The following is a 23,554-nucleotide window of genomic DNA, read 5'->3' as shown; positions in this document are numbered from 1 at the left end:
TTTTATAGCTGTTTGCAGTTGCCTTATGTATTGAGGTGCTCCTGTGTTGGGGGCATATATATTTATAATTGTTATATTTCCTTCTTGGATTGATCCCTTGATCATTATGTAGTGTCCTTCCTTGTCTCTTGTAACATTCTTTATTTTAAAGTCTATTTTATCTGATATGAGTATTGCTTTCTTTTGATTTCCATTTGCATGGAATATCTTTTTCCATCCCCTCACTTTCAGTCTGAATGTGTCCCTAGGTCTGAAGTGGGTCTCTTGTAGACAGCATATATATGGGTCTTGTCTTTGTATCCATTCAGCAAGTCTGTGTCTTTTGGTTGGAGCATTTAATCCATTCATGTTTAAGGTAATTATCGATATGTATGTTCCTATTACCATTTTCTTAATTGTTTTGGGTTTGGCTTTGTAGGTCCTTTTCTTCTCTTGTGTTTTCCACTTAGAGAAGTTCCTTTAGCATTTGTTGTAAAGCTGGTTTGGTGGTGCTGAATTCTCTTAGCTTTTGCTTGTCTGTAAAGCTTTTGATTTCTCCATCGAATCTGAACGAGATCCTTGCCGGGTAGAGTAATCTCGGTTGTAGTTTCTTCCCTTTCACCACTTTAAGTATATGATGCCAGTCCCTTCTGGCTTGTAGAGTTTGTGCTGAGAAATCAGCTGTTAACCTTATGGGAGTTCCCTTGTATGTTATTTGTCATTTTTCCCTTGCTGCTTTCAATAACTTTTCTTTGTCTTTAATTTTTGCCGATTTGATTACTATGTGTCTTGGTGTGTTTCTCCTTGGGTTTATCCTGTATGGGACTCCCTGCACTTCCTGGACTTGGGTGGCTATTTCCTTTCCCATGTTAGGGAAGTTTTCAACTATAATCTCTTCAAATATTTTCTTGGGTCCTTTCTCTCTCTCTTCTCCTTCTGGGACCCCTATAGTGCGAATGTTGTTGTGTTTAATGTTGTCCCAGAGGTCTCTTAGGCTGTTTTCATTTCTTTTCATTCTTTTTTCTTTATTCTGTTCCACAGCAGTGAATTCCACCATTCTGTCTTCCAGGTCACTTATCCATTCTTCTGCCTCTGCTATTGATTCCTTCTAGTGTATTTTTCATTTCAGTTATTGTGTTGTTCATCTCTGTTTGTTTGTTCTTTAGTTCTTCTAGATCTTTGTTAAACATTTCTTGCATCTTCTCGATCTTTGCCTCCATTCTTTTTCTGAGGTCCTGCACCATCTTCACTACCATTATTCTGAATACTTTTTCTGGAAAGTTGCCTATCTCCACTTCATTTAGTTGTTTTTCTCGGGGTTTATCTTGTTCCTTCATCTGGTACATAGCTCTCTGCCTTTTCATCTTGTCTGTCTCTCTGTGAATGTGGTTTTTGTTCCACAGGCTACAGGATTGTAGTTTTTCTTGCTTCTGCTGTCTGCCCTCTGGTGGATGAGGCTATCTAAGAGGCTTGTGCAAGTTTCCCGATGTGAGGGACTGGTGGTGGGTAGAGCTGGCTCTTGCTTTTGTGGGCAGAGCTCAGTAAAACTTTAATCCTCTTGTCTGCTGATGGGTGGGGCTGAGTTTCCTCCCTGTTAATTGTTTGGCCTGAGGCGACCCGGGCTCTTTGGTGGGCCTAATGGCGGACTCTGGGAGGGCTCACACCAAGGAGTGCTTCCCAGAACTTCTGCTGCCAGTGTCCTTGTCCTCACGGTGAGACACAACCACCCCCTGCCTCAGCAGGAGACCCTCCAACACTAGCAGGTAGGTCTGGTTCAGTCTCCTGTGGGGTTACTGCTCCTTCCCCTGGGTCCCAATGCACACACTACTTCGTGTGTGCCCTCCAAGAGTGGAGTCTCTGTTTCCCCCAGTCTTGTCGAAGTCCTGCATTCAAATCCGCCTAGCCTTCAAAGTCTGATTCTCTAGGAATTCCTCCTCCCGTTGCTGGAACCCCAGATTGGGAAGCCTGACGTGGGCCTCAGAACCTTCACTCCGGTGGGTGGACTTCTGTGGTATAAGTGTTCTCCAGTTTGTGTCACCCACCCAGTAGCTATAGGATTTGATTTTGTTGTGATTGTGCCCCTCCTACCATCTCATTGTGGCTTCTCCTTTGTCTTTGGATGTGGAGTATCTTTTTTGGTGAGTTCCAGTGTCTTCCTGTCAATGATTGTTCAGCAGTTAGTTATGATTCTGGTGTTCTTGCAAGAGAGAGTAAGAACACATCGTTTTACTCCGCCATCTTGAACCAATCTTCTCTGGTTTCATATTCTATGCAAAAAAAATCTAAGCCTTGTGTGGTCTTATTAAGTATATGGAGATATTTTGTCAGATTACTCTTTCACTGAAAATAAAATGATTTTCTAAATATCAATATGTACTCTTTTAATGATCATCACGCTCATTTCAAGCATACATTTCAATTTATAGCCACATATATGTGCCTTATTTTTAAAGAACTTTTAACTCTGAATCATTTTTGGCCTTCACTTACCATGGAATAAGAAATTTATAATGAATTAAGTGACAAATTAATGGTTCCTCTTTTAAAGATTCAAAGAAAAGGTAGTATGATTAAAAAGTAAAAACTTATTCTAAAGAATTTGTCTGTGGTTTTGTACTTTAGCGTTGCTATATTTGTTTTCACAAGTTATTTTGTTTAAATGTAATTTTAAATAAAATGGAATCTAAACACAGAATAATTCCATTAGAAGTCAGAATAGTAGCTCCCTTGGTAGGGGTAATGACTGAAGTGGTCCATGGGAGTTTCTGAGTGTTGGTGCTGCTTGGGTGCTGGACGCACACATGTGCTCAGGACTAAGTGGCACATTTATATGAACGTTTCTGTAGGTATATTATATGTCAAGTCAAAGTTAAAAAAAAAAATTAAAGTGCTAAGATAGACCCTATGAAACTTGCCCTGTACAACTTACAAGCATGTGACTGGTAGTACTGTGTACTATTTATTATTTGATTTCAAATTTAGGAGAATAGAATGAAAAAATTGATGGATTGCTCCATTGTTTTTCCTAAATCCTTCCTATACTGTAATGGGAATTTGATATTAAATTGCTAAGTATTTACCAATTCAGGGAAAAAATATGTAAACCCTAATTATATTTGTCATTAAGGTAAAAACAGACTAGGACCTTACCTTCTGAGTTTCTGAAATGTGAAATCTTTTTCTTTTCAAAGTATATTTTAAATATCATATTAAAGACTATCTTTTAATAAAATTAAATATAACTCACTTCTAAGTAAAGCATTCTTCAATTTTGCTTGTGTGGTCAGTAATATATGGCTCATTATTTTTTCCTATGACTTGGAAACAAGAAGAAATGTTTATTCTTCAAATTAATCCTTGACAGGTTGCCTTTGCCACAGCAGACCTTCATGGGCTATTGGACAATTGGTCAGTCAAGAAATGGAATGCAAAAACTATTGTGTCCAGCAGAAACTCATCGTATAGATGTAAAGGTTGATATCATTCTTTCTTCATTAGAATATTGAATGTTATCCATTTTTCTATATCTTCCCTGGAGAAAATCCATTCAATCTCAGAAATGACTTGTTCTGATGTTATTTTAGAATAGATTAACTTCTGCTCTAATTCTTAAGGCAGTCTGGCCTCTGAGGGACTCAAGGTAGGTAATGGCTAATGACCAGTAGAATTCCTAAGCACTATCCTGTATTTCAGGAAAGTCAGATAGGATAGTTACTCCATTATATTTGTTCTTGTGAAAAAGGGCAAAGGAATATCAGTCACTAGTTGCAATAGAAACCCCTCTAGGTTTGACTGTGGGGAATTAGACGCTTATAAAATCATTAGAAAGGACAGGAGGAACAGAGTCAAGGGACCATCGCTGGACTTTTGGTTTCAAGATGAGTGTTTTTGCTTCTGCTACCACCCCTGTTGTTGGGAGCTGCACAGTAAGGCAGGATCAGCAAACTTTTCCTGTAAAGGGCCAGATAGTAAATATGTTAGGCATTGTGACCATACAGATTCTGTCACAACTACTCAACTTTGCCATGGGAGCAAAAAAGCAGCCTCAGACAGTACATTAACTAGTATCAGTCACTAGTTGCAATAGGAGTGTGAGGAATGTCGTTTTTAATCTTCTAGCTCCTAAGATACAGCCTAGATAGAAGGGGTGAGAGCGCCCATGGATGGCAAAATAGTAAATATCTAACCCAAACATTTTTGATTAATTAAGGACTGTAAGGGCATGCAAATCAATGTTCAAGAGTCCACTGTATTTAAAAAATTATTCTGGTTTGGACAGCTCTGGGTCCCAATACTTGAAGTTCAAAACTTGCTCTTGACTTAGGAAAGAATGAAGGAATGAGAACTCCTATGGGATTTTACATCTGCTATATTTTGTGAGTAAAAAAAAAAAGAAAGTGAGAAATTAAATAAGATAGCACATGTGAAAGCATTTATAAATGCAAGTATATGGTATTAGGATTGTTATAAGTGTCATGCTAGTCAGTAAAATGAGAAGAGGCATATCAAGATGTGGAATATTTGAACTGAAAATCTGTATTTTGGAAGAACTTTAGCTTTTCTACTTTTTGCCAACTACACAAATGTCTTAACTCAGATAACTATTTTTTGTAGGGTCCAGCACTTATAAACATACAGGAGTATCCAATAGAAAGACATGAAGGAAGATCCCATACCTTTACTGAAGAATGTGCCTCCTGGAAGTTACCATTGGATGAAATTAACTTAATCTGCGACATCGCTACATCACATGGTATGTCAGTTTATTCTTTTGATTTTTCCTTCCTGCACTGATTTTTTTAAAAGCAGGATCAAAATAACCTCTAGACATCAAGAAGTCTATGATAGACTCAGTAACTGTGTCATTCTTGGATTGGATGGCAATTATATGTAATTTAGAACTAATTTCCTATAACAACCTAACAAAATACTATTGTGAAATCCACATAAGCACTGCTGAGTTTATATGCATATGTCTGCTTCTCATTACAATTGTAGCACAAAGTTAAACACACCCAGGCGTGTGCTAAAAATAGAAGAGGGAAAGAAAAAGGAAAAACATTGGATTTTTTTTGGCTCGGATTCCAGTTTGGTGATTGCATGAACCCTGAAAGCAGGAGGATTTGCAGTCATTAAACCTCTCGTTGTAAAGAATGGCAAATAAAGGATGTGAATTTCTGGCATCTGCGTCTCTGGACTGTTGCCATTACCTACTGATTCATGCGGTGTGCCCTGGGTACTTTTTGGCAGAAGTTTTCAATTGATGACAGTTACCAAGGTGATATAAACAGAAGTGATGGCAGGGGAAAGGGAGAAATTCTCTAACTTGTCTACAATGGAGGTTATTCAGGCAAAAATTCAGAAGCAAGTTTTTGTTCATGTAAGTTCTGTGGATGTTTTCTCCAACATCAGCTATGTTGAGTAAAAATATGTGCTTTTAAAATGTACAGGGTTTTTGTTGGTAACAGATTGGTGCCCCTATTAAGATATTTTACGTTCACTAGTAGAGACTAAGTATGAATCTTACGGATAAAATTTGAACTTTGCCCTTGTCTCACATTTAGAGATTGTAAGTAAGTATGCTGTGATCCTCTGCCCCATGCCAGTGACAGGTGTCATTAAACCTTGTCACAGCCTCACAATTCTCACAGGCAGCCACTGTGAGCCAGTCAGAATTGGTCCTTAAAAATGAACTCATTTGCTGTCCCTCACATAATTCAACCCTCTATTTTAGTGTTGTCCACATTTGCGAGCTAGGTTTTTGTGTTGTTTTTTATTTCTTTGTTTTTTTACCTATTCTATATTGGTGAGAGGAAAGAACATTTTCTTGGGTTAGCATCAGGGTTAAATATACATATATATATGTGTGTCTATATATATATATATATATATTTGAGCCAAAGACCAAACAGCACTTAATGCCTGCAATAAGAGAGAGCAATTGTAAGTTCGTGAAGTACATTTCTATTGATTTTTTTCTTTTTACATTTCTATTAATACTGTTATTATATTCCCTGGTCCCTATACTGTGTACAAAGGTGCTCAATAAATGTTGAATTGAACTTATTTGTGCTGATAGTAGAAGCATTAAAAAGATTCTTAAATTATAAGTTGTGTGATTCTATCTGATATTTAGAACTGTAGCACACATACACACACACACACACACACACACACACACACAGTTCACATTGTCTTCTAAATCATATGTCTTCTTCTGCCCTTCCATTGACTTGTGTTTCTTATCAATGTTAGCTTATTTAAATTTACCATATCTTTATATATATATTTATATATATTTAAGTTTTCTATATCTTTATATATATTTGGTCTTTATGTGTAGACATGACATATACGTGCACACACACATACACTATATTTTTTTTCCAGATTTTCATATCTTGTGTCTTAGTTTTGGGTTCAGAAAATATGACCACTGTAAATAGATACCTGGATGATGAGTGATGTTAATAGCATTTATTATACAGAAGCAGCTTAATCCCTTGCTTCAAGGTTCCCAGAAATAGAGATTATGGGAAACAGAGTCCAAAGTCTGGCTTCTCTAAGGGAAGCCCTCAAACCAACAGCAGTGACATCTCGTGGGAGCTTGTTGGAAAAGCAGAGTCTGAAACCCCACCTCAGACCCACTGAATCAGAATCTGCATTTTCATTAGATCCCCAGGTGATGCATATGCACTTGAAAGTTGAAGAAGCACTGAAATAGAATTCAAAAAATGGACCTAGTCAAGTACTAGTTTGAAAAGACAGAGACTTTGTAATAATAAATACACAAATATGAAAAAAGATAATTTGGAAAATAAGATCCATAGAGCTAAGAACAAAAAATGGGATTACTTATTTACTAGAAAAGCCTAAAGATCTAGTAACTAGCCGGGAAATGCCAGATTAGCAGATAGAAGATGTTGACCAGCTGTTGTCCATCTGAGCCAATAATAAAATAAGAGGGAACAGACTTTTACTGAGGCATAAAATACTTTCATGCAAGGAAGAATTTCCTGACGTTGAGGAGTGTTAAATATTTAATGGTGTTAGCATGAGATGTTATAGATTCTTTGGGGACCAGATACTTACTTCCAGAAATAGGTAGGTGTGACCCAACGTACATTTACAGCAGGTGCGAAATTGCTTCTGAAAGTGCTCTTCAACCTAATCAATCCATTTGCAAATCATCTGCTGAGTTCTGATTGTGTGCTGCCTCACGATTCAGTTTTCACTGGACCTTTTGACCAGTCAGAAAATCTATTGCAGACCATGGAATTGACACTTTTTTGTCATTTCAGAAAATGAGGAAAATACTCTCTATGTAGTTGCATGCAATCCCGTTTCCTTATACTTTATGAATATGACTGGGAAAAGCGGCTACTTTGTGGACCTTTTTGACATCTTCCCAAGAGCGGCCAGTGGAGTCTGGCACCCATTTGTGACAGTGGCACCGCTGGGAAATCCCCTCAAGGGTCAAGTGATTCTCCATGAGCAGCAGGTAATGACATGGTCTAATGATGCCCAGGGTAACTGATGCAAAGGAGAAGGCAAGAGTGTTTTTCAACCTATAACTAAAAATATGTGCTTTCATAAAGATTGAGGTCAGGGGCTGAAGGACGGGATCAGGAGTTGTATTTTATCAGTACCACAAGGCAGGCTAATATCTTCCTCTCTGCAAAGACTTCTCAACCTCATCACTAATGACATTTGAGGCTAGATAATTCTTTGTTGTGAAGCTTACATTCTCTTTGGGGGGATAGACAACAAACAAGTAAGCCAACAAATAAATACCAATTTCAAGTAGTGATAGGTGCTGTATAAAAATAAGGTAAGGTCCTAAGGAATGATGGGGGTAGGGTAGGAGGAGATGAAAGGGTAAACGGTACTCAAAAGAGTGCTGAGATATCTCCCCTTAGGAGATGACATTTTCCCTGAAACCTGAATGGCATTCTTTATGTGGAGATAGCCATGTAAATATACTGAACGGAATTGTCTTAGTCTGTTTGGGCTGCTGTAACACAAGTACCATAGACTAGGTAGCTTATGAACAGAAGAAATTTATTTCTCACAGTTCTGCAGCCTAGGAAGTCCAAGATCAAGGCGCTTGCGTATTCAGCGTCTGGTGAGAAACCACTTCCTAGACAGCTGTCTTTTCATGGTAGCCTCACACGGCAGTAGGAGCAGGGATCTCTTTCGTGTCTCTTTTATAAGGGCGGTAATCCCATTCGTGAAGACTCCACCTTCATGACCTAATCATCTCCATAGGCCCCACTTCCTAATATATTGGGGCTTAGGACTTCAGCCTACAAATTTTGGGAGGGCATCAGGCCATTGCAGGAATACACTGAGATTCTTTAGTATCTAATGATTCTCAAGTTCCAACCATCACTACTATTGTAAGACAACACTAATGAAAAGTACAGATGCCCAGAGTCAGGCTAAAAGTAATTCTAAACAGAAGATATAGGTCAAAAGACAGTCTGTGTTTCAATTAATGAGAATTCTCCAGGTCTAAGTTAATCTGTACTACCCAATAGAAAGGAGTACAATGTTTTTGCAGACCTATTACCCACCTAGTATCTACCAAATAGTATACTAAGCATATTATTCATTCATCAGATATGTATCATGTGCCTACTATTAGGGATACTGCCATGAACAAAACAACAAAAATTCTTGTTCTCAAAAGCTTACGTTCTGGTACAAAAGGTAGACAATAAGCAAAGTAAATAATTACATCTTAAGTCAGAAGATGAGAAGCAAGGAAGAGTAAAATAGAAGGCTGGGAGGAAGGTTGCCTTTAAAACAGGGTGGGCGGGCAGGGATTGCCTAACTGAGAAAGTGATATTTAAGCAAAGATCTGATAAGAGGTGAGGGAGAGAAGAGATATCAGGAATAAGAGAGTTCTAGGCAAAGGAATTGTAAGTTCAAAGGCCCAGAGGCTGGAACATGGCTCTCCATCTTTAAAGAAGCGTGGTGGGGAAGACTGAATGAGGGGGAGGGTATAAGGAGGTGGGGTCAAAGAGGTCACTCAGTGGGTTGGGTCAGGGACGTGGTGGAAGGGTGGGGAAGCAGATGTGTAGAGCCTTGTAAATCATTCTATCGTTCTGCGGCCTGACTGTGAGGAAAGGGGAAGGTCTTAGAGGGTTTCAAGCAGAGGAGAAGCAAGATCTGACTTATATTTTTAAAAGATTTCTCCAGCTCCTCTTAGGTGAATAGTCTGTAGGTACTAAAGCAGAGTGAAGGAGATTAATGAAGAGATTTTTACAATGATCAAAGCAAGAGATCATTGCAGTTTGGAGGAGGATGACGGTCATAAGTAATGATGGATTCTGGATATATTCTGAAGGTGGGACCAAGAGGATTTCTGAACAGATCAGATATATGAGGTGAAAGAGAGTAAACTAAGATCAACTTTAAGATGTAGGGCCTGAGCAACTGAAAGGATAGACCTGCCATGAACTGAGATGAGGAAGGAATTGATTTGGAGGGGAAGATTAGATGTATGATTAAATTCGAGATGCCTATAACATATCCAAGTAGGTGATCCTGGTGTTTAACGGAGAAGTCAGAACAGGAAACATACATTGGGCATCATTGGCATATAAATGTTATTTAAAGTCATGAAACTGAAAGAGATCACTAAGGGAATGGATGTGGGTGGAAAAGAGAAGTCTGAGGACTAAGCCCTGGGGCAATGAAATATTAAGAAATGAGAGAGGTGAGGATGAATCAACCCAGAGGAACTGAAAATGAGTGCCCAGTGAAGTAGATGGTTACACCAGGGTGTGGTATCCCAGACGGCAAGTGATGAATATCTCAAGGAGGAGGATCAATTATTAAATGCTGACAAATGTGTCAAGGAAAAGGTTACATACATTATTCCGTGTTATTCTTCCACAGGCCCAGCGAGGTAGCTTTAGCAATATTTACGTGTGAGAAAACTGAGTCTCAGTAAGTTTAAATAACTTGCCCAGTAAATACATGGTAGAACTGAGGTTCAAACCAAATTGGATTGACATCACGAGAATTAAACTTCATCCATGCTGTTGCTCACTGCAGAAACGTGGGGAAAAGAATGGTCTGAAAAATTTTTGAAGTATTCATAATAGGAAAATATGGAAAAAATGTAATGTTGTTACTTGTTCAGTATTTAAACACACTATGAAAGTAAAGCGTTACCTAGAAACAGTACTTTTAGACTGTTTCTAATCAAGAATAAAAAGTTGCATAAGTAACACAGCAGTATTTCGTTGAGTAAATAAGTCAACTTTAACTTTAGACTTTGCCTAAATAATTATCATAAATTCTGAGTTAATAAAATCTTTTCTGGTTTTCACAATTTTTTTCAATATGGCTTTCTCCTAGAAGCAGAATTTATCAATATCCAGCTATTGCTTATAAAGGTTTGTGTCCATCACATTGGAATAAGGGTTTTACTTTATAGATTTCCAACAAAATACCAATGCCATTGAATTGAATTCTACAGCCAGAAGAATCTGTCATAAAAAGCACATGTCTTGGTGATTTTTGATTCAGGAAACCAATCAAATTTAAATAGGAGTCTACATTTGGAGTATTTATTCAAACAATCTTGCCAGATTTTCAGCTGTCAGATAAACTGTCAAATTTACATATACCAATTCTTTAAAAGTACGAGATTTTCAGGTTCTCAGGAAGCATTTTATTTTCTCAGAAGATCCAGTTATTTGGCAACATTGCTGACCAATACCCTGCTCACTTATAAGGACTTTTATCAAAGAAAATCTGTTTTTCAGTGTAAAGATGTGCTTGACTTGCACAGCCCACACTTCCCCTCCTGGCATTCTTGCATGCTACCTGGCTTATCCCTTGGACCAGTTTCAACAGTTTTCCAGAAGGGTACCTCAATGCCCTGAGCGGGCACGCACAGCTTATCAGGATACTCTCGCTACCTGTACTCTGAACTGCCGCTTCTTTTCCTAGAGAGGATATATCAGCTGTCGGTTTTATATTATGTCCCTGCTAGGATCTAAGACCTCCTTAATTCCAGATGAACAGCATGTAACTGTAAAAGTTAACAAATGATAAATAATTGTAATCGAATAAAAAATGTGTGCACTGCCATTAGTTCCTTCTCCCCCATTCTGCCCTGACAAAGGAGCTAAAATATTGTAGAGAAGTACTTCCATTAATTCATCTCTCCCTTGTCTTTATAAAGCTTGGCAACAGATACATTTCCCTGGTTAGTTTAAGAAGTTGTTCAAAAATTCCTGGCTAAAATAAAATCTTAAGTGAGGAAAGGGAAATTTTGCCATGCCTAAAAATAAAGCCTCCTCCCCCCACCCACCCCATGAGATTACTTATTACATCTGTACAAAGTTTAGAACTTCAGACTTTAGGACATTGAGGTCATCCAGAGGTTACTTTTCTCCCAGTCAAATACAAACATAATAAAATTGCTCACTCGCTTCTCCTCCCTGCCCCCCTTAAAAGAGAGCCAAAACCACAGTTACATGTACTCATATGTGATGCAGAATTCTATTTTTGAACTCAGACAGAATATATCATTAGTCATTTACAGAAGGAAACCATTAACATCTAAAAGGATGGAGCAGCAGAACTCCTTCATGTTGCCAATTGCTTCTAGAACTAATTCTAAATACAGCAGTGGCTGGAAACATATACATGTGTGTGTATATAAACATATATATATATATCTGTATGTTTTCTGTTACTTAGAAAGATGCAGTTTTTCAGTTCACTTATGCAAAGTTATGAGTATATAAGTATTAGACCCTAAAAAGGAAGAAAAATGCAAAACTGTACTAATTTTTCTGCATAATCATATCTGTTTAATCATCTGCTTATTCTTCTACTTAATCATATTTTGGGATCAAACATTATTTTTAGAACTTTATGTTGCTTAGAAAAATTAATATTACCCCGAATTGCTTAAGTGCTAACAATTCATGTTAATGTTGTACATATTTATCATAAGAGAGAGTTTCTCCTTTAAAAAATACTTACTCAAAAAAGATTTAATCTAGAATAGAGACTGTAAATTTTTAACTTATTAATACATTTTCTTAAGGAAAACTTTAAGAGTTTTCCTTAAGGTTTTCCTCATTTTCAAACTTTCAAATGCCAGGAACGGTGCTTCTTATATGACATGTTGATTTTAAAAAGAATATTACTAACACACATTCTTAATGGAGAATTACATATTATACAGAATGATGCATTCTAAGAGTGTTTATGGAAAAATTTAAATGTTGTCAACATGCTTGGTAGAATTTTTTAATACAGCCAAGATTCAGAGTATATGGAATAAAGGAGACTTTGGAACAAATACTACTTTAATTCTTGAGCACTTCAGTAAAATTGGCTAGTAAAATAAATTGAAACCACACTATGAGGTCTCAGATTTGCAGATGAATCATTACTCTACTTACATTTCTTTTTATTTCCCTCTAACTGGATTAAGTAATAAAGGGCAAGGGTCATGGTTAATTCATCACTGTATTCTCCTTTGTGCTTTAAATATAAGCTGCTCAATAAATGTTATGGAACAAATGAACAGACTTTTCATGTTTTGTATATATTTTGCAAAATATATATTAATTCTTCGGGTGCTTTGTGATTTTATTTTCCCCAAAGAAAGTTCTTGAAATGAAAAGTTCATAAGGGTTAAGATAACTGAAGGGGCCCCAAATTTAAAACAAAACAAAATAAATAAGACAAAATAAACAAAAACAAGAAAGAAAGAAAAGACAGTTCCTGACAAACAACTTTCTGGTGCCTTTTTGTAAACCTGTTAGTCTAATCTTCAAATGTCTTTAAATTTTAATGAAAAAAGCCCACTTCTTTGCATCTCTTTAAAATATTTAATCTTTTCTGGCTTTCACAATATTAAATTCTTATTTCATGTGTTTCTGTTCACTTATTTTAATGCCTAAGGTTAATTTTTTTTTTAATTTTTTTCTTGAAAAAGTCCTCCTAATTACTGAGAGATTATTACTTCATTTGCATAACTGTGATAATGCTGCTGGAGCAATCTCTTGTCTGTACGTTATTACAGCACCAGCTATGAAAGTTCTCAAGCTTAGTGAATGTCAAGATGAAACACTCATTACTAGCTAGGTTCTTGGGGTCCTTGATATTTTCTTGCTAACCCATCTTTATAACATGTACATATTTTCTGAGTTGAACCTGGATTTGTGAAAAGAATAAATGAGATTCAATTATGCACAGTGTAAGAGAGTTTTCAACAGAACATTCTTTAAGTGTAATTTTGATAAAAGTAAATGGGCTTTTAAAATTATCAATTCTCTTAATTTCCTCATTTGTATGTAATAAAATAGCAATCATGGTTAAGCTAGCCTATATTTACAAGGCGATGGTTTTAAGATAAAATCTTCAAAGAGAAGATTCTGCATTACATAATTAGAAATATCTTCATTAAACCATCTATTACTTTAAATTCTGTATTAGGGAAAAACATTTATTGTCTTCATGGTGTCTCTTAAATATTTCAATATTGTCATCTTCCCTTTGGTTTATTTATCGCTATTCCCTTTATTCCCAGGCTGCCAAGAGGCTGCTGCTAAATTAATTAATTAATTAAATAAACAGTCAAACAAACAAACTGTTCTCTTTATTTCCAGAGCAATGTCATCCTGTTGTTGGATACCACTAGCCAAGCCCTTCATCGTCTCATCTTACCTTCAGAAGAGTTTACACTTAAGAAAACTTCCTGGTGGAACAAGGAGGAAGCTGTAAGAAATACCCAACTTGTCCAGCAAATTGCCAAGGATTTTCCATAGCTTTCTAACCGTAAAAATGCATGCCTGCCCATCCCTTGCGGTGCCTTTTGTTTGCTATAATGCACAAGAGAATTCTCTTATTACTTGTAAATTTTAATATGATACAAATAGGTAGAATACATACATATATAATGCAATATCAGTAGCTTCTTTTTGTATCCATCATAGTCACATGAAGACTTGTCAGGACGCAACTCACAATAATAGGACATCATGAGCCATTTGAGTGTGGTATTCATGACAAATCCCTAACATGCATTTTAATAGTCACTTTAATAGTTTTCCAGTTATGAGTTTATGTTTGGATTTATGTAATGAACCTATGAGTGCAACAGCTGATTATATTTACTAGATAAATAAATGTTTTAGCTTATTAGCTAAATTAAACTAGTAAACATTTTGGCTAACCAACAAGAATTTTTTCTGCCATTTAGAAAAAGGTAATGGATATAAAATAAGGCTTACCCTCTGCCCTGCACGACAGCATACTTAGGTCTTAAAAGACCACGAAGAAAAGAGATATTTTAAATGTCATAAATATATCCAAATCTAAGAAACAAAATATTTCCTATGTATTTATGCTATGGTACAAATTCCACAGTTAATCACCAGATAGCATGTTTATTTCTAACCAGTATTTGGCATTTTTTTTAATATTCTTTTTTTAAAATATTTATTTATTTATTTGGTTGGACCACCAGGGAAGTCCCCTAAAACATTATTCTAAAGATGTTTTAGTATGCAGTTCACAATTAATTTTGAAATATATTTTAATCTATGTTACCGTAAGAGTCTTGGAGTAGATAAAGAGGTAGCTTCTCAGAGAATTACATGTTGAAGAACTTTATTTAAGGAAAAGCATCTGAATAGACATGAATGCATCTGACACATTTAAAGTGAATGTTTTGTTTTGTCTCTAGGAAACTTACAAAATGTGTAAAGAATTTGCACACAAAAACTGGCTAGTATTCTACAAAGAAAAAGGGTGAGCTCTTTGTTGTAGATTTAATCTGGGATCCTTATTGTGTCCATTCTATTTCCTCCTTTAATTATGCTTGTTTATTGTAAAACTAATGTAATAAAATTAGAAATATTTTATTCTAAAAGTATCTTATCCCACATTGCAGAACATTGAAAAACAGACATAAGAAAAGACACTGCCCATAATTCCGTATACAACCGCTACTAGCATGGCCGCTCTCACTTCTCATTTTTAATTCTTATGCATACCTTTATATAGTTTAGAGTTTTATATATCTATTTTCTCAATTAACATTTTTCTATGTTATTATCTAGTCTTAAAAACATTGTTTTTAGGGTTGTATAATGTATCATGAAATGACTGTGCCATGGTTACTCAACCAATATCCTCACCATTTCCTTTCAGAGTTTTCTTTTTTTTTGTTTTCAGGAACACCCTGGCTGTGCTGGATGTTCTAGAAGGGCGAACTCACACCATCTCACTTCCCATCAACCTCCAGACAGTTTTTCTCGTAGCAGAAGACAAATGGCTTCTGGTGGAGAGCAAAACACATCAGTGGGTAGATCTACATAGCACCTCATGGAGTGTGCTCAGTTAGCCAGCATCCTGTCTCAGTTAGCCAGCTCTGTCTTCCTGTGTCTGTCTTTTAACAATTTCTGTATTTGGCAGCATCTCTATAGGTGAAACTTCGAAGAAGAGGGGACGGGAAAATTTAAATAAATTAAATGTAACTTCGCAGAGTAATTATAAAAGTGTTTCGGAAGATGACCTTGAAATTAACAGTGAAAACATAATGACTTTTACAACTGATTTGTATTTCTTCAGGATTTTTCCTGTTAGCACACTGAGAATTCACTGTATTCTTGCCAAACTAGAGATACTTCAAAATAGATTTTTAGTTTATCCTCTCTTCAAAGGGCCACAGTCTCCATCCAAATGCTGTTGCTTTTTTGTAACTTCACAGAATCCACCCCTAAGAAGAAGTTTCTTCTTCATTTTATCTCGTGTGCTCTTATTTGGTTATGTTTATGTTTGTGTTGCCTCTTCCATTGGACCGTATACTTCTTGATGAAAAGGACATTATGTACACTCGGCATAAGTGGGGTGCACAGTAAATTTTGAGTCACCCTCCCTCATGCATTACATCTACTGGATTCATGCAGATTCTCTGGCCCTCTGCTGACAAGCAGAAGTGACCTGCTGCAAAAGATTCCTGGCTATTTATATATTCCTATATTAGAAATCTTACAGACAAGTAGGTCAAGGGGATTACAGCAGTGAGGGCTTCTGTCCCTTAGCTGGTCACAAATCAGAGGTTGGGCTCCCCCTTACTTGCTGATCAGTCATATTAACAGCAGGCTCCATGATAGTACCGATGTGTCTCTTTAGAGTTGCTTTTCTTTTTTTTTTTATGGCCCTTCCTCTTACAGGAAGTATTGGATTTTCAGTTCACGTTTATTACTGCATTGTTATTATGCACTGCTCTTATACAGTGTTAAGAAGTTTTTTGTTTTTGTTTTTGTTTTGTTTTGTTTTGTTTTATTTTTTGCGGTACGCGGGCCTCTCACTGTTGCAGCCTCTCCCGTTGCGGAACACAGGCTCCGGCCAGGGCTCACGGGCCCAGCCGCTCCACGGCATGTGGGATCTTCCCGGACCGGGGCACGAACCGGTGTCCCCTGCATCGGCAGGCGGACTCTCAACCACTGCGCCACCAGGGAAGCCCAAGAAGTTATTTTTTTAATTCATGATGAAAGTCTGAAACTGCAAATTATACTCAGAATATAAAAAGGAGGCTTTGGGGCTTCCCTGGTGGCTGAGAGTCCGCCTGCCGATGCAGGGGACACCGGTTCGTGCCCCGGTCCGGGAAGATCCCACATGCCGTGGAGCGGCTGGGCCCGTGAGCCCTGGCCGCTGAGCCTGCGCGTCCGGAGCCTGTGTTCCGCAACGGGAGAGGCCACAACAGTGAGAGGCCCGCGTACTGAAGAAAAAAAAAAAGAAGGAGGCTTTGGCGGGAGCGGGCAGGATATGGGAACTCTGATTTTTCCTAGTCTGGCCTCATAGTTATTAGAAAAAGAAAGACTTTTCACTTAGATGTTTTGTCTGTTTACAGGAAATATCTTTTAACTAAGCCTGCACACATCGAATCTGAGGACAGTAGGGTTTGCCAGTTGTATGTGCTGAAAGAGGAGCTGCCTAGCACAGGGTTTGGAGTCACACAAGGTAAATACTGTGTTCTGTGTGTTTGTGACTGTATAGGTACATGCCTGCATACACACTGTCCTCTAGAATCATTTAAGGACAACAATATCAACATGTTAACTTTATACCAAAAAAGAAATCTTAGTCACTACACTAGAAACAGTAAGTAAGAATCTATCGTCTTTTAAATTGTCTTCGAATTTTTTAAACTAACAAGTCAGAATGTTTACATATATGTAGGTTCCAAGTCTATTTTAGGATTGCATCATTTCTTTTTTACACAGCCCATCAGTATTTCTACTTTATTCATCACAGTTTTGGGGGGATGAAAAGTAATTGTGAAAAAAATTCTAAAATATACCATTGCTAAGACTGGTTTGGGCCAGTTTCACCTCTTTCTGCAGAGTGCTATTATATTAATCTTGATTGCTAATAAAAATTTGAATTCTTGAATAAATACTTGAAATCACTTTGAGAAGATGCCATGATTGTGAAAACTGAGTTTTCTCAGACAAAAAGCCATGAGTGTAATTGAAAGCATTTTCTCTTTTTTGATTTGTGCTTTTCTGTTTGAGTTGGTGAGACTGAATCTTGCAAAAATTAATTCCTGGAGCATTTTAGGGGCATATGGTGTTTAACGTTTCTCTGACACTTTTTAGAAACAGACTTCAGCATACCTCATAAAATTTCAAGTCATCAACTATCATCTGAAAATCTGAGTTCAGCTGTGGGACAAAAGATTGCCTCTCCTAACCGAATTCTCGCAGATGAGAAGAGTTATGCTACAGTCGTTGTTGGTTTCCCAGATCTCATGGTAAGCATAAATTTCTTAAATGATTGAATAACTATTTCTTCCCCCCGTTTTGGCCTATACTCTATAAGCCTATTTGAGGGGTAATTAAAAACGTAATAATTTTCTGGTAAGCATTTCAGATCAACCTTCTGTTTTCCAGACCAGTCATTAAAAAATTCATTCTATATGGTTTCATTGCTTGTTAAAAATTAACATATACATTGTAGTGCAATTATATAATTTAGTAAAGGAAAACCAGTATTCTCCATACATGGGAGCTCATGTGACAGTTAAATAGTTAACCTACTGACAGTGATTTTATATCATGCTGTCTTAATGTGTGCTCATGTCATCTGTCAAGAGGGACAATTTGAGACTAACAAAATAATATTTCTTCTAGAATTTTTTAAAGTGAAATATGTTGGAGTCTCATAATTGTAGGTTAAATTTTTCAACACTCATGAACACCAGTCTACTTTCCACTGAGTTTTGCTCTGATTTATATCTTTGCTGCATCCAGATTATACTATAAATGCTGGTGGTCTCAATTTAATTTGCTTTTAAATGGCTCCTTCTGCTGTTATTTACTATTATCTGTAAAGAAGAGGCTATTCATAATTGACTTTAGGTGAAACTAGGTACCATCTTCCCCTGATGGAAATGTGAGAACATGAAATATAAAGGTTACTTCAGCCCAAGTTGCCATCTCATAACCTTAGATGTAACTCCATGTGTTTTGATTAAACATTTAATTTTTATAATTTCCTTTGTAGCTTTTAGGTGGGATGATAGAGTCACTTAAAGATAAAAATATTGGCTCTGCTTAATATACCCCAGTCTCACCTGCCTCAAAATTTTAATGTAATTAATGAATGATGAGTACTTCAGGGTATAAGACTTTTGAAATCCAAAACCCGGTGGATAATGTGTGGCTTAGGACTTTGCCATATGTCTTCTTAATTATCAAGTAAAAAACATTTGCTGTGGATTATATATCTGAAAATGAAACACGTTGTTGGAATACAGCATCTACGGCAGCCTTGATTAAATGAAAGAGTTATGTTTAATATGCTTTCTACAATGTTTGCTGCTATCAGTAGAGAAAATACTGGAGCTACTTTTCTGAAGGTGGAACTGTTTTAAAAATTGATCTTTTGATTGAAGAAATGAGTATAGAAATATAATGTCACTATAAAAAGGTAAGAAAGCTGAGTATAAGGTAATGTTTATACTGACCCTCTAGAAATCCTTTGTAGACTGTAGGACTAGGGACCTTGTTAAATTAAAAGCTGCATCTCCGTATTTATTACCCACCATATCGGAGATGTTCATGAATTTTTGTTTAATGATAGATGAGATCATTCAGTTAGACAGCCTTTCAGCATTTTATGAGAGCAGTCATATTTTTTAGACCCCAACACAAGTCAGGCACTCTACTATTCTAAACCATTTCATATATGATAATTAATTTTTACAACAATTGCACAAGGTTTTATAGATAAAGAAACAAAAACAGAGAGGATATATCCCCCAGGCCACAAAGATATTGAATAAGGGATCTGGGATTTGTGCTCAAGGGTGACTGACCCTCAAACGCATATCCTTCCTACTATACACTACAGTGCCTTTCTGACTTGATGTGAATTTCTTTTGATTCTTCACAAAACTATTAACAAAAGGGCATGTCATCTCTTATTAACTTTTTATAGCATTATCAAAGGCACCTAAATTATTATGAACTTATTATAACTCTCTTAACCTACTACCAGATGGCTACAAAAACCGACAGCAAGTATCATAGTGAATCCTCAATAGTGAAACGTTAAAAGCATTTGTTTCGATATCAAGAGTAAGACAAGGATACGCACTACCACCACTTCTACTAAACATTGTTCTGAGCGTCTTAGATATGATCCATTAGAAATTCTTTTTAATACCTTGACTTTCCTCAAAATTAAAAACCTCCATTCTGTAAAAAAGACACTGTTAAGAGAATGAAAGGGCAGTCTACAGGCTGGGAGAAAATATTGGCAAATCACATGTCCAACAAAGGACTTGTATCCAAAATATATAAAGATTTCTTAAAACTCAAGAGTAAGAAAATAATCCAGTATAAAAAATGGGCAGAGTGGCCCATTATGAGGTGTCAGAGGTCAGAGGCGGAGCAGATGTGCAAGATATCTGTGGTGTGGGAGGGAGTAACAACTGGTGATTGGGAATCAAGTCCAGCTAGGATGAAGATGGTACCCCATGAAGGGGCAGCCTGGTGTGGGATGTGGGAGCCCAAGTAAGGTGAAGAGTTTGTTGATACATGCGCATAGCTCAGTGTGGGCTCTCAGGCCAAGCAGAGTGAGGAGGGCATTGGCCTGGAAGGGAAAGTTAGTGGTGGAGATGGGAGATGAGTCATATACAGTGGAACTGAGCCAAAAAGTAAGTATATGAAGGGTAATGACGTCTAGGTTTCTCACTGTTAAAGAAGGGAGTTACAGATACAGAAGGAAAGAAAACTAGAGTGAGTCCTATAGTGGTTGGATTGGAATTGTGTGTATCTGGGTGAACTCATGGTTTTCAATGTATTTAAGTAGATATAGAAATAAAATCGGAGGTAAATGTATAAAAAAAAAATGGGCAAAAGACTTGAACAGACTCTTTACCAAAGAGGATATATGGATGGTAATTAAGTACATGAAAAGATGTTCAACATCATTAGTCATTAGGGAAATGCAAAATAAAACCACGATGAGATACTACTGTTGCCTATTAGAATGGCTAAAAAAATAAATAATAAATAAATACTGACAATACCAAGTACTGACAAGGATGCAATGCAAATGCAACTCTCACACATGTTTATGGAAGAGCAAGGGCAAACAATAACCAAGACATTTCTGAAGAAGAACCAAGAATAAAAAGCAGAGGTAGGGCTTCCCTGGTGGCGCAGTGGTTGAGAATGCGCCTGCCGATGTAGGGGACACGGGTTCGTGCCCTGGTCTGGGAAGACCCCACATGCCGCGGAGCGGCTGGGCCCGTGAGCCATGGCCACTGAGCCTGCGCGTCCGGAGCCTGTTGCTCCGCAACGGGAGAGGCCACAGCGGTGAGAGGCCCGCGTACCGCAAAAAAAAAAAAAAAAGCAGAGGTACTTGCCCTACTAAATTTCAAGGCTTATTATAAAGCTTTAGTAACTAAGACCACATGGTATTGGCCTAGGGGTAGAAAAATATACAGTAGAACAGAATGGAATGCCCAGAAACAGCTGCCTACATACATGAAACTTTTCTGATAACAGTGCTGATCAGTGGGCAAAGGTTAATGATATTTGAACAATTAGCTATCCATGTGAAAAAAAGATAAGCATGGAGCCCTGCCTCATACCACTCACAGGGGTTAAGGAACTAAATGTGAAAGGCAAAACTTCAAAATGTTTAACAAATACATAGGAGAATATCTGTGATCTTGGAGTAGAGAAGGATAAATAGATATGTGGTAAAAATTTTAAGTAAAGCAAGAGAAAATAACACAAAATTTCAGAAGAATTGAAATCTAGGGAATATGAAAGAGAGGTGATTGAAAAGGGGCCTTCCAGGGGCTTGAGAAATACTGGTAATACTATTCCTTATGCCAGATAGTGGATGCTATAGTATAGTTATTTATAGTTACTTAAATTACCTGTATTATTATATTCCCTCTTTTTAGCTATAATTCAAGATAAAAAATGTGTTGCATATTTCACACTTGTCTGAAAATTATGATTATTGATGAAGCAGCTCTTTTCTGTACCAAATTCCAAAAGGTTAAGGAATAATTTGATTTTCTTATATTTGTGAAATACAAGTTTACCACTGGTATCTGCTTAAAGGACTGCATTGTAAAAATTGTGAATGTAGTTTATAATACTTCAGTGCTTGAATTTCTCTCTTTTTTTTAGTCACCTAGTGAAGTTTATTCTTGGAAAAGGCCAACGTCTTTGCATAAATCGAGGGTCACTGATACATTCTATGGAGGCAAGAAGAAAATTGGAACTCCAAAGCAGAGCAATTGTGTGACGCTTTTGGATACTAATCAGATAGTCAGGATTTTGCCCCCAGGAGAAGTCCCTCTAAAAGATATCTACCCAAAAGGTAAGAAACTTACCAATTCCTATTTTATCAAGCTAGTCAAAGGTAGTTTGGTTTTGGTAGGGATATTTAACTTATCATTATCATTTTATATTTATGAATATGAATAATTTTAACAGGGTTTAGTAGCTAAAAAGACCTATATGTGCTCAGAAGGGTTTCACTAAACTTCTCATAGGAGTTTAAGACTTTTGCCTTAAACTCCTGTGTCTAAAGGCCAGGGACTTATGCAGCCTGATTCACTTACCAGTGCTCTGAAAGTCAACTTATGTTTATTACTGCATATCTTATGCCAGGTCCTGTGCTGATCACTTTTCCTTGTATAAATTCGTTTAATCGTCAAATTCCCATTCTATCATTAATATACTCTCAAGTTTATATGCAGGGAAACTGACAGAGAGGTAAAGTAACTTGCTGGGGTTCTCCCCAGCAGTGGTCAGCAGAGCCCAGATTTGCACCAAAGTCTTCCAACCCAAGGCCACAGCTACGCTTACTGAACCACACTGGCTTTCATCATAAAGGATAATTATGAAAATTTTTGATCATCGAGCCACTGATTGTTATTTGCATCATAGTGGTAGTAATATTGTCCTGTGTTTACATTCATTATATTAGTGTGGACTTCATAAATATAATACTAAACACATTATAATAATCTGTTACTGGGTTTGAAAAGTCCTGGTTATATGATAATGTTAGAATTAGTTCCTTCCAAATAAATCACCATTTCCTTAGAATGTTTTTTATGGTAGAAGAGGCAGGTGAATACACTGACAATTGCAGTGCAGTGCTATAGGCATATTCACAAGGTGATATATAAACACAAAGGAGAAGCTTACAACCCAGGCTTGTGATTCCGAGCTGACTTGAAAGATGAATGGGAGGGAATCGGATGAAGGAATTGTTCCAGGAAGAGAAAACCCCATGAGAAAGGTACAGAGGCATTACAGAGCACTCCAGGAGTTACAAGAAATTCTATACCAGAATTCAGTGCACCTTCATCCACCCAGAAACCAGTGAGTCAGCCCTGATACTTCTCCCTCATCCTCCACATCATCATCAATCAACATGTCCTTTTGATACAACCTTAATATACCTTACGTCCACCCACTTGTCTACAGTTGAGCTGCCAACATCCAAATCACCACCATCTTGAACTGGAACACTGCAGTAGCCCTCTGACAGAGTTCCCTCTTCCATTCTTCCCCCACCCCCCATTCTCCACACATCAGACAGAGTGTTGTTATTTAAGTATTTTATTGTTCTCATTTGTTCTTATTAGGGACCAGTTACACAGAGTAAAATTCATCCTTTTTAGTGTATGGTGCTGTGAGTTTGACAAATACATACAGTTGTGTAACCATCACCATACCTGACAGAGAACAGTTCCATCTCCCCAAAAACCTCCCCTGTGCCACTCTGCCATCAAGCCTTCTGCCTTCCCGCAGACCCCCACTGATCTGATTTCTGTCCTTATTGATTTGCCTTTTCCAGAATGTCATATAAATGGAATCACACAGTATGTGGTCTTTTGAGTCTGGCGTCTTTCACTTACTATTATGTATTTGAGAATCATATATGTTGTGTGTACCAGTTGTTTGTTCCTTTTTATTGCTGAGTAATAGTCCATTGCATGGATATACCACAGTTTGCTTATCCATTCACAAGTTGATAGATA

At 37.1% G+C, this 23,554-nt stretch overlaps 1 protein-coding gene across 2 annotated transcripts in view; it reads left to right on the top strand.

Annotated features, from left to right (window-relative positions):
- Positions 1-23,554, top strand: part of VWA8 (von Willebrand factor A domain containing 8) — a 368,625-nt gene that overhangs the window by 232,728 nt on the left and 112,343 nt on the right. For both annotated transcript variants that reach the window (XM_033436725.2, XM_004274556.3), the window contains exons 27-35: positions 3,344-3,452; positions 4,594-4,732; positions 7,281-7,480; positions 13,629-13,739; positions 14,708-14,772; positions 15,199-15,324; positions 16,880-16,989; positions 17,628-17,782; positions 21,687-21,879. In XM_033436725.2, the coding sequence (XP_033292616.1) occupies positions 3,344-3,452; positions 4,594-4,732; positions 7,281-7,480; positions 13,629-13,739; positions 14,708-14,772; positions 15,199-15,324; positions 16,880-16,989; positions 17,628-17,782; positions 21,687-21,879 (1,208 nt within the window). The remainder of the gene's footprint in view (positions 1-3,343; positions 3,453-4,593; positions 4,733-7,280; positions 7,481-13,628; positions 13,740-14,707; positions 14,773-15,198; positions 15,325-16,879; positions 16,990-17,627; positions 17,783-21,686; positions 21,880-23,554) is intronic.

Source organism: Orcinus orca, chromosome 18 (genome assembly GCF_937001465.1).
Source record: "Orcinus orca chromosome 18, mOrcOrc1.1, whole genome shotgun sequence".
Lineage (NCBI taxonomy): Eukaryota > Metazoa > Chordata > Mammalia > Artiodactyla > Delphinidae > Orcinus > Orcinus orca.
The sequence above is the reverse complement of the archived record's forward strand: the minus strand, read 5'-3'. Positions and strand labels throughout refer to the sequence as shown.